At 31.7% G+C, this 16,574-nt stretch overlaps 1 protein-coding gene across 2 annotated transcripts; it reads right to left on the bottom strand.

The window, feature by feature from the left end:
• Window positions 1-3,260: 3,260 nt before the first annotated feature.
• On the bottom strand, window positions 3,261-16,567 carry LOC106072129 (E3 ubiquitin-protein ligase RNF103-like). Of its 2 annotated transcripts, none has more exons than XM_056003800.1 (5): window positions 16,420-16,567; window positions 10,797-11,089; window positions 10,325-10,419; window positions 10,066-10,220; window positions 3,261-9,887 (listed from the first exon to the last, which is right to left on the bottom strand). In XM_056003800.1, exons 2-5 carry the CDS (start codon window positions 11,029-11,031, stop codon window positions 8,105-8,107), a joined length of 2,268 nt encoding a protein of 755 aa, XP_055859775.1. In that variant the 5' UTR covers window positions 11,032-11,089; window positions 16,420-16,567; the 3' UTR covers window positions 3,261-8,104. The 2 variants fall into 2 exon arrangements, with proteins under 2 accessions (XP_055859775.1, XP_013087873.2); XM_013232419.2 differs by lacking the exon at window positions 16,420-16,567 and adding an exon at window positions 16,259-16,293.
• Between the last annotated feature and the right edge of the window lie 7 nt (window positions 16,568-16,574).

Genomic DNA, 16,574 nt, shown 5'->3' with positions numbered 1-16,574 from the left:
TTATATTTATATAGATCTAGGCCTACATTTGAGATAAGTTTAGACTATAGTCACTACTAGTAGGTCGACACTGATCAGATTATTTATTATTGGTTTGAGAAATGCTGTCGTATTCGAGCCAAATTATAAACAGGCCAAAGTACAGCCACAATTTAATCGATCAAAATATTTTCAGGCAGCGTGTCGCTAGGCAAGGTAAGTGTCACCCGGTGCGGTAACGTAGCTTATCTTATAAAATATAGATGTTACTTCAAAAAAGAAGATGATTATAACACGTCCTTCGGGTATTCATAGGTCAATATATTCATGCATGTTAATCAATGAATTAAATTCTGCCAAGTCATTGGTCTTCATGGCTGACTCAGGCAACCCATTCCATTTCTAAAAGCACTATAGGAAGAAGAAGTATCTATATATATATATAATTCTCTTCATGGCTCAAGAGTTTGGACTAGAAGTAAAGGAAAGATCATTCTTTTATTTCTGCAAGTCAGACTAGAGTTACCCTACGAAAAAAAAAAGAGGGAGGGGAGAGAACAAGTAGTATTCACCCGTTACAAAATATATATAGCAGTGACTGACTTCACCGTTGTGACCAAGAAGTCATAGAAAGATCATTCTTTTTTTTTTTAATTTCTACCCCACGTAGTTTTAGCGGCGAAAAAAGAGGGGAGAAGAACAAGTAATCTACTCTGTATTCAACCGTCACTAAATAGCAGGGCCGGACTTAACCAATGTGGGGCCCTATACGAAACGGATTTCACGGGGCCAAGTTTGGGTAGGGATACGGATAATAAGAGTTTGCATTTGAAAATAAACTCGTCTTTGCATTTTATTCATTCTTTACTACGTACAGAATTACTTTAAGAGCCTTGCGTGTAGCTAAGTCATACATTATATCTTGAAAATTCTATTTCCTACATAGATCATGCTCAGTAGCAAGAATTACCAAAATTTTCAATCTATCTACGAGAATTGTTGACCTCAAGTAATTCTTCATTAGTTTGAGGTGCGAGAAGCTTCTTTCATCAGATTCTACAATTACGGGTATTATATAATGACATTCTTTTTTCGCGCGTAGGCTTCCATAATGAATGACACCGCAAAATGCCATTTTTTGTCTATATGTTTCAGGAGATTTGTATGAGTTTTCTAAAGATTTTAATAATTTCCGGAGATTTCCAGGACATTTTTTTAAATTTTACAATTGAGAAGAGCCATTTATTTCTCAATACCTTTTTTTTGAGGCAGCACTTTGTTAATTGAACATTTAGTCTGAACTTCGATCGCTTGTGTGATAACAAAATCTCAATCAGCCCAGTCGGTAGGCCTACATCTGCCAAACAAAAAAGTAAATCAGAAAGACTGTTTCTGTGATTTTACCTTTTTTTTTCAGAGCGACAACAAAGAGATTCAACAGTTGTATCAGTGTTTCTCAACCTTTTACACGTGACTACCCCCCCCCCCCCCATAAAAATACATGCGTTCTCTCCATATATTGTAGCCAATCAGTGTGGATATGGGCTTCCTCGATAGAGTCAAGTGTTTTTCTACATTCTGAGCTTTGGGAAAAAAATTCACTTCAGTGTCATTGTTACGTACAGATGAGACTTTAAATGATACAATAACAGACTCATGTATGGTAGATTATGATGACTTTAATCTTGAGTTACAATTAATAATGTGTTAATAATAACTTTGATTACATTCCTTCATTTTCGGATTCCATCTTCTCTACTCTTTCAACACACATTCGCACCATTCCACATACACACTATGCTGCGCACGTAACAGTTACCCGTTGCGGTCCGCATCTTCTAGAGTGGCAGCGGGCAGAGCCCGGGACCATCGAGACGACCGTCCAGTGCGAATATCACACCCACCATGCAGCCATTCAATATTCTTGAGATATAGTAATACCTGGTATAACCAAATTAGGCATGAAATTATTTTTGATTCATGGTGAGCCATTAGGCCTATACCATAGAGGCATAGTAGATAGGCCTAGTAAGTCTACCTCTATTGTAGTAGGTCAAGATGAATTCTTGAATGGAAGGCCAAGCATCAAGTCTTAATTATCTACCAGTGGGTCAGCTAGTGGTTAATATGTTTGAATCATATCATTAATAACTATCATTAATTTAATAGGCTAAGTTTTGGATATTCCTTCAGAAATTAGGATTTTATTTACGGCCTAGCCAAAACCTCATGAAGAGCGGTAATAAGAGGTCGGCAGGGAACTACGGCCGTCATTGACAAGGATTGAATTTGATACCATCATGTCGACAGCTTGAAGTCATTGTCTATGTCAGTTGGATTTAGTTCAGTTGTGTAGGCGATAATAGGCACCTCTATTTCAATAGATTTAATGTGGAGTTATTGTCTACCCCCCAAAAAAAAGGAAAAAAAGACACCAACAAACACATACATAAAAAAACCCCACAATAACTTCAAAATGAACAATGCGCAGAACAAATCAGAAATACAAATTCCGAACACTAGAATTAATCATCCAATTTCACAATTATAAATAATTGAAAATCACAAAATTATGTTTGTTAAGCCCAACTAGTAGGCCTAATTTTACTTACCGGTAATTTAATCAACTGTCCCAGACAAGGTCTAATAGATAACGCCCATTACATAATGCTTACCTCTTTTAGTAGGCCCAACAACAAAACAAAAATATAATCGAAACTTTTAGATTATTTACCTTACCTCATAAATGCATAACACTTGCCGAGTTCCATTTCGATAGGTCTAGGAAGCCATAAGCCCTACTATACCTTTATGGTGACAGGCCACGAGCAAGATTTGAGACTATGCAGGCCCTAACTCACATAGAATTTGATGATGATGATAATAATCTTGGTGTCACTGCCTTAGTTCATATGATGCATATCTTTTGGAGGGATGAACTTTCAGTGTGCTGGTATAGGAAATTACAACATGACAAGAGGACCTTCAATTTACTGCACCATAAAGAATTATGTTTCTTTATGTCTCACTCTCCACTATAGCATGAGTCACTGAAGCCCAAAGTATAAGTCCACGCTAGATTTCTACGTTGCTGTCTAGTTGTCATCTGACTGACCACTTGACTGTTGCTTTCACAAGATGGACACCTGTCTACAATATAAAGGCCTACTATATAGTTGAGCCCCTCTGTCCTCACCAGTGACATTATTAAAGGGGAAAGATGGAATGTGTTCTTTATCTTCAAACAAAATTATGCATGAAAAAATTATCAAAAATATATATGAATTATTATATATTTATTTTCTTCCCAGCAAATTGAAAAATCATGCTAACTATACTTCACAAGTAAAGAACACAAGTTCAAAGGAAACTGTTGCAAAGAAATAACAAAAGAAGACAATTGAGTAAATCATTATTATAAAAAAAAAACATTATTTAGGGTAGGGCTAATGAACCCCCCCCCCCCCCCTAAATGAATTCCTCTTTTTAAAGATTTTCTATTTCTCAGGTCTACTTTTTACTAGTGTAATATGTAATAAACAAAAATCATTGAGTATATAAAATTTGATGTGACAAGAACTTTTAGATTGCGTTATATATAAATAAAATAAATACCAAAACAAAAACAAACAAAAAACAGAGCAGTTTTTTAACTGTGATGGATGTCTATTAAAAAAATGTATTTAATTATATTTTTATCTAATGACAAAGGGAAACTTCTTGTAAGCCTAGGTTACAAACACAAAAATAAATCACAAAGAAATGTTTATTTTAATATAAAATATGTACAAACTCTATATCAAATTAAAAAAAAAAAGAAGAAAGCAAAATTTAAAATGAAAGAAACATATTATTTTCATAATTAATCAAATTAAGAAATGTCACTGTTTTTATTTTGGATTTCATGTGCAATTTGACTTTCAAATGTACAGAACAGCTAACATAAAATTAAACAACAACAAAAACAAATCCCAAAGATAAGTATGAAAGTACATTCTAAAAAGTTTTTTTTTAATGTACTTATTACATGGCATATAACTTCTCTTTAAAATATCGCACTCATCAACAAGGTCTTATTAGTGTGTGAAAGAGGAAGGGATAGATCACACAGTTACTAAGATTGAGGCCTGTGTTGTTAATGTGTGAAAGAAGAAGGGATAGATCAGACAGTTACTAAGATTGAGTCCTGTGTTGTTAATGTGTGAAAGAGGAAGAGATAGATCAGACAGTTACTAAGATTGAGGCCTGTGTTGTTAATGTGTGAAAGAAGAAGGGATAGATCAGACAGTTACTAAGATTGAGTCCTGTGTTGTTAATGTGTGAAAGAGGAAGAGATAGATCAGACAGTTACTAAGATTGAGGCCTGTGTTGTTAATGTGTGAAAGAAGAAGGGATAGATCAGACAGTTACTAAGATTGAGTCCTGTGTTGTTAATGTGTGAAAGAGGAAGAGATAGATCAGACAGTTACTAAGATTGAGGCCTGTGTTGTTAATGTGTGAAAGAAGAAGGGATAGATCAGACAGTTACTAAGATTGAGGCCAGTGTTGTTAATGTGTGAAAGAGGAAGATCACACAATTTCTAAAGGGATACATCACACAGCTACTAAGATTGAGGCCCGTTTTTTTTTTCTCCATGAAGTGTTACTTTACAGTTCAAATTATTCCTTAATGAGGCCTCTCATGATCAAGTCTAAGAACAACTTCCGCACAAAATGAATTTGACAATATAGATATTTATTTTTTGACCTTCAAAATGAGTTCCCAAAACTCAAAATTTAAATAATCTATTTTTTGGATCCCAGTAACTTTATGTAAAATAAATGTAAGTATATAAAGTATGTTCCAAATAGAATTTCTCCATAGTGGAAAGTTTCTAATAGTTTCTTTTTTTTCCCCAGAATATAGCATTGACAAGTATTTTATTTTAAATGACATACATTTTAAATTATGACATTCTTGTCCATAAAGAAATGGTATAAATTTGGACCAGGGAACAATATTTAGGGAAGAATGGTTGGAGGAAGGGAGAGGATCTTAAACAAAGTTACAAAGATTATTTAATTACAATGAGATTATTATCAAAGCTCTAAACTAGACTTGGATTGAACTGATTACAGATGCTTGATTATTTTGTTCTTTTAAAGGTTCTTTGATATACACTGTACATAAATATATATATATACACATGTATGTACGTATCCATACACTAATCTTTAGATAATAAAATGAGTAGTTTATTCAAGGGATACTATTCTGTTTTCATAAATCTCCTATTTAAATTTCTCTTCCAATTTTAGAATCACTGTGTCCAAAATGTTCATATTTTTAGATCTTGTATTTCTTTAAGTAATAGCATACATATAGATCTATATATTGTTTTGTTTTGAACGAACATATATATGAAAAGATAGATTCTGTATCTGGATGGAAAATAAGTTAAGAAAGAATAGTATATTTCTTTTAGGCGAACTTATCAAAATGTAAACTAGTTTGGATTTATTTCTAATTAAATCACCATACAAATGTGTCTCTGAAATAAATAAATGATAATTATAGCCTAACAAGCCAATGTGGGTGGCTTTGTTTTTTTTTAAAGGGAGTGAGCAGCTACAGAAAGTTACTTTTCTTCCTTTTTTTTTTTTTTTTTTTTTGAAATGATCAACTTTGGTAGTTTATTGTCTGAAGAGATTAAACTGAAAAGTATATTTTTCATTTAAAAGTTAATATTACATATGAAAATATGGATTACATTTTCTATGTGAAGACATGTAAATTTTTATTTATTTGTTTTATGTCAAATTAAAGCTTTAATTATATTCCTGCAAACAGAATATTGAAATAGTACAGACCATTTCATAACCTTCCTGATAGAGGATGTTTGTACATATGAACTTTTAACTGGTACCCCACAAATCTCACTGAATATTACAACTGAAAAAAATTATTATACTTATTAAATTTTTGAACACAGAGAAAAGATCTCACATCACAGGTTTTGAAACAAAATCAGATCATAAATCATCCTATATAATAAGCTGATTTAAAAAAAATTTTTAAAAATTGTAATTCCTACTTCATATTTTCTATTGATGGAATCAGATTTAGTTTAAAATACGAATTGTTAAAGTAAATGTTTGTAGTCTCAGAATTTGATTAAAATATTTAAGTAATCTAAACCAACTGAAAATGTATGTATACACAAATGGCTTGAATGCAATTAAAAACTAATGCCAAAAAAATGTTGGTGTAAAAAGGCACAGATTTTAATAAAATGTCTATAAAAAAAATGTACAAAAACAATTTTGAACAGCAACAAAGTTTTCAGTAGAAATGTGTATTCTACTCCTGCTGTAGGTTGCTAAAACTTGTACAATTTACTTGAGAAGTAACATTTTTTAGTCTGTTCTTCTTTAAATTATCTTGTGTTAAGAAGTAACGTCTATAATTTTTAAGATAATAGATCAATATACAATGTAGTTTTAAACACAAATGTTTAACAAGAAATATTTTAAATTGATGTTTTTCTTTTAAACATTAGAAATAAATATTTAGATAAAATTTTTATAGATTTGCGTTCAGTCTACTTATGTTCTATGAATAAAGAAACATTATGTTTCTAGTATTTGTATAGCAATATTAGTTCTATGTTCATAATGTAACAAAACTGAAAATATTAGTAATGTTTATATAAAATTACATTAATATTTATTTATATATATTTTTCTAACTGCTTTTTATTATAAAAAAAAAAAATATTTTTTTATTTTAAATAAATTTTTAACTTTAAAATAAAATACGAAATTAGTTAGGATAAACAATCTTGTATTTTACATTAATAGTAAGTTAGATGAAAACTTTTAAATCTGAAAACGTTAATAAAAAACACACAAATATTTCTAAATAAAATAAATTAAACAAACCAAATCTCTTAAAGCATTAATACAAGACAAATCCCAGAAAGAAAAAAAACTTAAGAAGGAATATAATTAAAATACTGATTTAAAATAACAATACATGCAAATAAATGGGCCTAAATTTAACTGTAGGACGTAATCATCTTCTTTTTTGAAGTAACGTCTATATCTTATAATTTAAGATGCAAGTAGAAACTGCTTAAGATACAAATTCTTTATTTCTTAAAGCAACCTACTAATGTTTGGCATTTAAAAAAAAAGATAATTTAACAAGCTTACTTAGGACACCAAAATATTGCTTCATTTATCACAATAATGGAAATACAGTTTTACTGTTCACAACATACCAAATTCGAGCTTTCAATCTACAGCCACGAAGATTGTTACAAAAATTTTATCAACCTCGATTTTCATAATTATATAATTATAAATAAGAGCCATTGCTCTGTAAGCAGATCATTTCCCCTTTTAAACTATTGATTGACTAGAAGCTCATTGTTTAGCAGGGGTAACTTATCTAGAATAAAGGTTATGGTGGTAGAGCAGTGTTGTATGGTCTAGAATACAATTCAAAACTTTAATCCTGGAAGGATACTACTTTAATACTACTTGAGTCTCCCCAGTTCAAAAAATTGCTTGGAAATAGTTGAGAAAAGACAACCTAACATTGTGAATGCCTCTTAAATTTAATGTTCCATTTGAGACTATACTGTCTATATAGTTATAAATTTATAAAATGGTTAATGTTTCATGTCCAAACCAATCTACTTTACTCAACAGATGTCACGTACCCATGAAGGCAAGGCATCTTTCAGAAATGCTATGAAATACTTAGTAAAAAAAAAAATCAACTCTGTTATCCACTAAGACTTAAAACTCCAATTTTTTGTCTTAATGGCTAGTGCTTTAATTAGGGATCAATGTATATATTGGCAACATTTTAAATTATGCTCATCACTTCATTTTCCACTAACACTTTACAGTTTTAAAATAAAAACTTTAATTTTGGTGTCCTTACTTAAAACATTCATTGAAGTCACAATTTTTTAAAATGTCTTTTATTGCTAAGATACTCACAAAAGATACAAATTAAGAAAAAAAAACAACACAACTATTTTCTATAATTTGAGTAGCTAAAGGTGGGTGGGGGAAGGTGTTAGTTTTTCTTTTAATTAACTATGATTAATTATGGTCCTTACAGCACAAAGAGTCAAGATTGATTTTGAGCTGTGTTTTGTGCAACTTTATATGAAGGCCAACGGCACATTGGACAAAAATGCTTGTCTCTGTTTAACCATCTGATAATGCAAGTTTCATGGAAGACATGTCCACACGGCAGACCACAAAGGCTAATTTGAGGTGCAAAATCATCCAAGCAAATGACACACTGGTACGTTTCCAGGTAGCCTGCAGGAAATCCACTGTTACAGGGGGATGAAGTTGAGACGTTAGCTTCAGATGTTTGGCTCCAATGGTTCAATGCCAATACTGCAGAGTCTGTAGTTTTGTTATCCAAACAATGGGACGGACTGGGCAATGAGAGGGATTCAGCTAAAGATGTAACAGCGCAGGAGCAGGCTACAAAAACTTTAGATTGTTCTTCAGGTCTTTGATCTGTTTGAGGGATGGGGATGCTTTGTAGAGAAGAATAAGATTCTGAGCTGTTAGGGCTATTTACAGTTTGAAGTCCTTTCATGCACAGATTCTCAGGCTGATGTCCATTATCACATAGAAACGAAGAATTTTTCCTGGAAGAATGTTTATTTTTTTGACACTGACAGTGTAAGCTTACAGTACTGCTATGTGCTGATATTGTAGAGCAAGCAGCAAAGTCCATGGATGATGATGAAAGTGTTATTTCATTCATTGCTTGTTCTATTTTGCCAATGTTCTCTTGCAACTGTTCTGAGATGGGTTTTGGAGAAAAGGGCCAGGTGGGAAGATATTTGATGTACTCCGGTGACACTGATGGTTGTAACCATAGAGATGGCTGTGAAAGTTGAGAGCCAAATATTTCAAGACCTCCCAGAAAATCTGAGCCACCTATCCTCATGGGTTCGAAGAAATCGTTGGGCCTGAGATAAGTCAAAGTTCTCATTTGTGCAAAATTAAACCAATCTTCTTCCTGCTCTTCCCTCCTGTATTTCTTACATACAAGTGTAATAATAACAGAATAGATGAGGAAAAATGAGTAGATGTAAATAGGATTATTCACTAGGAAAATATAGTCACTTCTTAAAATTGTCCCCATCCAAGACATGCAGAAAATTCTAAATACTTTCAGAGCTAACTGTGGCATCCTGTCTAAAAATGGCATCTGGAATATTCCAATTATTGGTAACCATAACATTATAACAATGATATTATATTTCACCATGCACCATAAAAGTTTGCGAACTCTTTTGAAAGCACCACAATTGCTGATAAACAGTTCAAACCATGACATGATGTTAGCCATACAAAAACTCAAAATGAAAATGTCATTTAGACAAGGGTAAAGGAATTTTAAAACTATTTCCATACTTTCAAATGAATAACGTTCATTGGGCTGGTTGCCATAAACATAAACATTTTCTTGAGAATAAATTTTATATGCTGGAAAGGTCAGAATATGATCCTCACTCAAAACATCCTTCCATTGTAGAATTTTGTTGGAGGAATCCATAAAGACAACTCCAAATTTCACACGTCCTGGAAATTTAACACTAAGTGCAGAAAAGAACATTGGTATATTTTGGTGCTTAGTAAACAAAACTGCCCGAATTTCGGATTCGATCTGATTTTTAGAGAAGGATTTCCACTCCTGATGGTATTCAAGTGGATTTTCTATTTGTGAGACTTTTTCATTCAATTTTTCATGAACCCAATGCAGCACTGCTGTTTCCTTGACCGATCCGGAGTAATTGTACATTGCGACATTGGCTTTCTTTTCAAACTGACTTGGCAAAGCAAGCAATAAAAATGGTGATTTCCAGCCTTTACTGTAACAATATCTGTAAATTGAGAATTCACAACATTGTGTATTTTTGTTTCAAATGATTTTAATGTTAGTTAAGAATAGTAGAGTTGCAAAAGATCTATCCACAATTCAAGTTAACAATGTAATAAAAGTAAATAATAAAAAAAAAGTAAATTTAATATTTTCATAACTATATTCAAAACAAAGCTTACTTGTAATCAAGAGAACAATCTAATATTCCTGTCCGAACACCAAATCTAGATACTTTCCCTCGAATGGCTTTCCACCTATCATAGCTGAGAATTCGCTGATGGCCACTATAGGACAGTATTTGTACTAACCATACACTGTCTTTAGCGTCCTCTACCTTGAAGTACAAAACAATTTACTATAATACTGGTAATAAAAGGATTTTAGAATATTTTAAACAACACTTTCTTAAGCCTGTAAATATTGACAGCAGTTTCTTACTTGCTCTATGAAATGTGCTCCAGACGTGAAGTTTGTATCAGCTGACTGATCATTTTCTTCCAAGGCTATTTCAGCTTCTTCTGCTGTAACCTCTCCTAAAAAATGCATTAATTCCAATCAAATATAAATACATTTATAATAATAAAACAAAAAAATAAAGCAAATAAGTTGGGCTGCTCTATATGAAAAGCAGAATTAAAATATAACATTTCCAGTGAACATTCATTTAAAAAAGAGTGAGACCAATTTTAAACTACAGTCAATCTTTTAAAACATAGTCGCATCCTGATAATCTCACCAGTTGATTATTAGGACCAAAACAGTAGCATTAAAATAAACCAGATTCGACTGTATGGGTATTTTTATAGATTAAAAGTTTTTCTTTCTGTATATGTATGTATAGCTTCCCCCTATTTGATATATTACCCTAAAAGAAAGGTTGTTCATGCAGCTTCAAACTAAATTTACTTACCTGTACTATCAACCAGTCTTCCAAGTTCTGACTTTTCTATGACACCTTCATAACTGACTCCTCTCTGTTCAAGCAAGGCTTTCAGCTTGGATACAGAAAGCACCATAGGGTCAAGAAGCTGTCTGGAGAAGCTGGCCCCATAGCCAATTTCACACCAATAAATAGCATCAAGCATCCGGGATATAATAAACAGCAGGAAAATGTACAAGAGGAGCAAACACAGTTTTAGCCACATGTTTTTTTTTCTTGATTTGTCACAGAGGAATACGTTTTGAATTCATCAGTGATGGAACCTGATAGTGTGTACCAGAGATAAATATTTTTTTCATGTTTAAATCTACAAACTTTCAAATGTGCTTTATAATTTAATGTAAATTTTGAGAAATGATTAGTTTGTAATGTTATACTACAAATACAACAGTTTTTTAATTACATGCTATTGTTTTACAGGTGGAATTGTAGAACTAGAAAGTAGAATCTACTGTCTAAACTAATTTTAGTAATTGCTAATAGTATTTTAGTACTACATCTATAATACTAGTATATATATATAAATTTAATAACTAAAATAGTCACAATCTAAACCTTGCCTAGAAATTAGTTACAACTAGTACTAAGTAGTGGTAGTAGAATATGGTTCCTGGTCATTTCATCTGCTGGTCATTTCATCCTCTAATCCATCAAATAATAATTGCAAAAAGTATGAAATTAACAATATTTCATATTTATTTTTATTTACATAACAAATAGGATTACTCATTAATTAATAAGAATAGAATATAATGTAAACATAATATATATATATATATATATATATATATATATATATATATATATATATATATATATATATATATATATATATATATAAACCGTCTATCGTTGTTCGGTGATGACCACTTTGTCATCCAGGGGGCTGAGGGCTTTGCACTGGGGTTTTATGCCTCCTCATGTGGCTGGTGAGACCTATGTGAGCCCGGAATGTTCAGCCGCATACTGGGCAGGTTATTCCAGCTGGAGCTAGTGTCGTTTGCCTTGCTTTTCTTCTCTGGCGTTTTTCTTCTGCCAGCATTGTTCTTTTTTCCTCAGCGCCAGTTTTCACAGCGCGATGCCATGATGCTCTGTCATGTGCCTCTGTCTCCCAGGTGCCTGGGTGTATGCTGAACGCCTTCAGAGAAGCTTGAGGGTGTCCCTGAAGCGCTTTCTTTGACCCCTTGTGAGCGCTTTCCTTCGCTTAGTTGGCCATACAAGAGTCTTTTAGGGATGCTGTGGTCTTCCATTCTGCAGACGTGACCTGCCCATTGCAGCTAGGACTGCATCAGGATTGTATGGATGCTTTGCAGACACGCTCTTCAAAGGACTTCGGTATCTGGTATTTTGTCTTGCCATTTGACATTCAGTATTTTTCTCAGACATGTCATGTGGAAGTGGTTAAGTTTCTTTGCATGTTTTCTGTACACTGTCCATGTTTCTGAGGCATAGAGCAATGTAGGGAGGATGATGGCTCTATATAAACATTTAACATCTATAGATATAAGTAATGTAATCGTTTTCATCGCTCAAAAGATTTTCCTTACTTCCACCACACCTTGGCCTTTAATCATCACGCAATATGTGCAGGATAATATTTACATTCCTACAACAAACAATATAAAAATACTAACTCTGCATTACATTATATCTACTTATTTACACACACACACATATATAGTAGATTCTTATACCTGAACACCGACTTACGGGAACTAGGTCAAATTTTTATTTTATTTTTTTATTTGGTGACGGTTTAACTTACAAAAAAACTGAAAGCAGATTCTTATTCTGCAACTAAAGGACTATAAAAATAGCTGTATTCCTTTGTATTACCACTCATAGTCAAGATTTTATTTTAAAATAAAGTGGGTCACTTCATGCTCCTATATTGAACGCAGTTTTTGGGCTTTCTCCTCAATTGGACAGTGAGCACCGTCATTGTACACCACTATGTAATTGCTAATAAATTATATCTGTGTTACTTAATTTTTTTTAGATTGTATTAAAAGAAGTAGATTCACTTTTGCAATATGTATTTATAGTCTATTTCCTCATATACTCTCTCTGTCTCTCTCTCTCTCTAACTCTATAATATTATAGAATATAGATCTATATAGAATATATATATATATATATATATATATCGTTTATAGTTTATTATTTATATACCTATGTAATCTATGTGTAGAAACAGACAGAAATAAATCTTTATAGATTATATATCGATAAATTAATTATTATAATTTAATAAATAAGATATTTTCAACTAGGCTACATTGGCTACATGTATTTCCTCTGTCTTTCTTTTAATTGCCATCCAAGGACCCTCTTCTTGTTTTCATAAGTTGGATGTTCGTTTTGTGACACATTAACACCCCCCTCCCTCCCATAGATGCTTATAATTCTTTTCATGACTCTCTCCCGCTTCCCTCCACTGCCTGTTGGATAGTTTGTGACACTACAAGCTGAGTGTATACTTCTCCTCACTGCCAGCTCATCTGGAGTGATCACCTGCAGTGGGCATGGTCTCTGGCTTCAAATTAGCAGCCCGCACTTTTTCTTTCATTCATAAATTATATATTATAGACATCTCGATCTAGGTCAAGCTTATTCATTGAAAAAAATCATAGATTTATTAATCCTAATAATATTTCTTATTACGATTTTGCTGTGTCCAATGAAGGAGAATGAGCTGAATTCATTATTATTCGTTGTACACCCCCTTATTAAATTTTATTTAACAGCTAACGGTATAAATGTGATTGGAATGTCTTTCTAAAGATGTTTGGAAGCTTATTTTGATATGCCCATCAGCCTACGATCAAACAGGCTCATAATATAGCCTTCATCCCTTATATGGGTATGAATTGCCGGGGGAGGTTAAAACAACAGCTTTACATACATGGTTACCGAGAATCTAAAAAACTGCCATCTGCTTTGGAAAAACGGAACAAAATTACCGGAACTTATCTAAAATTGGACATGCGCAGTCCCGAAACGTTGATTTTTGCTCCAAACATAAAAACAAATGAATTACAAACAAAAAAAGCGACCCGTTCATTGAAGGAGAATTTGATGGGGTGTCCAAAATATAAGAAGCTACTATATATATAATTTCATTTCTCAACAAGTATAAAGAGTAGGGGAAACACTATAATAACATATACATAATATCAAAAATTATAATTTAGAAATATTTATATATATATTAGAGTTTAGATGAAATGAGTGCTTAAAGGCAAAACCTTAACAACACAATTATACAACATCTAAGAAAAAATATTTAATTGGGGTTGAAATGACCTGGAATGAAGTGACTAAAGATGATATTACCGGGTATGAAATTACCAGTCACAATTTTTATTAGATCTAGATCTATATAATAATCTAGTATTAGAATTACTTTTACAACTTGTTTGCATTTATTCAATTTAAGATGTCTAGATAGAGCCAAGGAGTAGGACTAGAAATTAGTAGACTAGTCACAAAGAAATAATCTAGAATCTAGATTTTTATTATATATCTAGATTCTAGGACTATATTATAATAGACTTTTCTATATAAAGCATAAAGATATAGATTATAGATCTAAAAATCTAAGACTAAGTATCTTACAATCATTCTAAAACTAAATAATATGTTACACCACTTTTAGATTGTCTAGCATATATATTTATATATATATATAATTTATTATTTGAATTTGACTCTGTCTCTAGTTGTCTAGTCACAATATTTTAGAATAATAAATAGATCTAGTCATAAGTCATAGAGTGTATAATTATATATTATAGACCTATATATACTATAATATACAGTAATATACTAATATTAATTTATTATTAAAGGGAAACTCTGATGGTTTTGACAATTTTTTATATAATATGTGTTATGATTAACAGATAATGAATATTATATATGATTCTTTTTTTTTTTATTTGAAATAATAACTTAGTAATTGATGTTTTTCTGACGACGTAATTTTCCTGCGCATCCAAAACAGTCAGACTTACACCGGGTTTCTATGTGATGTCACAAATACGTATTAATTTAATCTATTGACTTATTGTATAACGGGAGACCATACAGCAAAGTTTACATTCTCGTAAAAGAAATATATCTTCGTCTTTGCAGTTTGATCTAGGATCTTGTAAGCAAAGAAAAAAATGCATATTAAAAGTAATAATAATAATAATCTTTATTATCCGTAAGGAAATTTGTCTTACAATTTGTGCATTACACCAAACAAAAAACATTATAACTATAAGAAACCAAAGTGTACATTCACACCAGACTCACTCATAATTTCCATGTGACAAAGTTTATACCAGATTGTTCTTATTTAATGATTTGATTACATGCTTGACTAACCACGGCAGTGTGTATTTTCACGCCAGACCACTCAACACACAACAAACACTATCGCTTGGTTGTCTTGTCATGACCGACTACACGTAGTCTTGAATAGCCTTACACTGACCAGTTTGTTCGAATCAGTCAGACACACGATCTATTTACTTCTTGGGACAGGAAGAGGCTTAGATGAAAATGTTACTTTTTTTCTCGAGTTGGTTATCCTAATGCTTTTAGATCTATCTATACATGTATATATATATATTTACATATACAAAATATATATAACTGTATCATAGCTCTGGACTAGGCCGTCACTAAGCCTAACAGCTACACTGTAAGAATGAAGCGATACGATTGGTTAAATCTAGTTTCTCTTTCAGTATTGTTGAGGGAAGTGACGCTTGACATAGCTAAAAACAAAATCTCAAAGAACCCCGTTTTTTTTTTTAGATGTCAAGAATTTACTGACTAATTTATTAAATATAAATGTTTCTAAGCATTTAAATAAAAAATGGTAAAATGTTTACTATATAGATTACAACTTTTTACGCAGAATTTAAATATGTCAATAACTCAAATTTGAAAAACCATCTGAGCTTCCCTTTAAATATTATAAACATTTAGATCTATCTAGACCATAGTTATTAGATTTTAGATTTAGACTCTATTATCATTTCATAAATTCTTTTATTTTAGTCTAGTCAAATCTACTATCTAGATGTAGCTAGTGATTAGTCTAGTCACTAGTGACTTAGTCTAGACTCTTAGACTCTAGTCGTAGATAGATCTAGAATCTAGATATCTTAGGCTTAGGACATCTAGATCTAGATCTTAATTAATCTAAAATCAAAGTATATTTATATATATTAATTATTATTAATATTAGTCAGTTACTCAGTAACTTAATTAGTAAGTAATTTAAAGTAATTACTAGGTCTACTAGGTAACTAGTATTTACTAGTAATAGTAACTAGTAATACTACTAGATAATCTAGTATTAGATATATATTAAATAATATATAGATCTACATAAATTACATTTTTTTATTAATCATTATTTATCGTACCCGTACCTTATAATTACGCATCTATTCTAGATCTATATAGATCTAATTCTAATCTAGATTGACTAGAACTAGTTACTTACTGTCTTACTAGATCTATGACTCTATACTCTATGTCTATAGTAAATCTATAAAAAAAAATCTCTAGTAGATCTAGATCTATAGATTACCGATCTATAATAATCTAGATCTAGCGACTCTAGTCTAAAATAAATAGTCTAGATTAGATCTAGATCAACCATAGCCAGTGTTTATTATTATAGAGTCTAGACTAAACTACATCTAACTTTTTTAACTCTACTCAGCTATTACGACGGATGTGACA

Source organism: Biomphalaria glabrata, chromosome 1, assembly GCF_947242115.1.
Source record: "Biomphalaria glabrata chromosome 1, xgBioGlab47.1, whole genome shotgun sequence".
NCBI lineage: Eukaryota > Metazoa > Mollusca > Gastropoda > Planorbidae > Biomphalaria > Biomphalaria glabrata.
This window is presented reverse-complemented; position numbering and strand designations above follow the sequence as displayed.

Bases quoted from the DNA above. Each gene is read 5' to 3' on its own strand.
- LOC106072129 (XM_056003800.1), bottom strand. From the start codon at position 11,031: ATGTGGCTAAAACTGTGTTTGCTCCTCTTGTACATTTTCCTGCTGTTT. The intron at 10,420-10,796 runs GTAAGTAAATTT...TGCATTTTTTAG, and splicing joins AAGACTGGTTGATAGTACAG to GAGAGGTTACAGCAGAAGAA. The intron at 9,888-10,065 runs GTAAGCTTTGTT...CTCAATTTACAG, and splicing joins GATTGTTCTCTTGATTACAA to ATATTGTTACAGTAAAGGCT.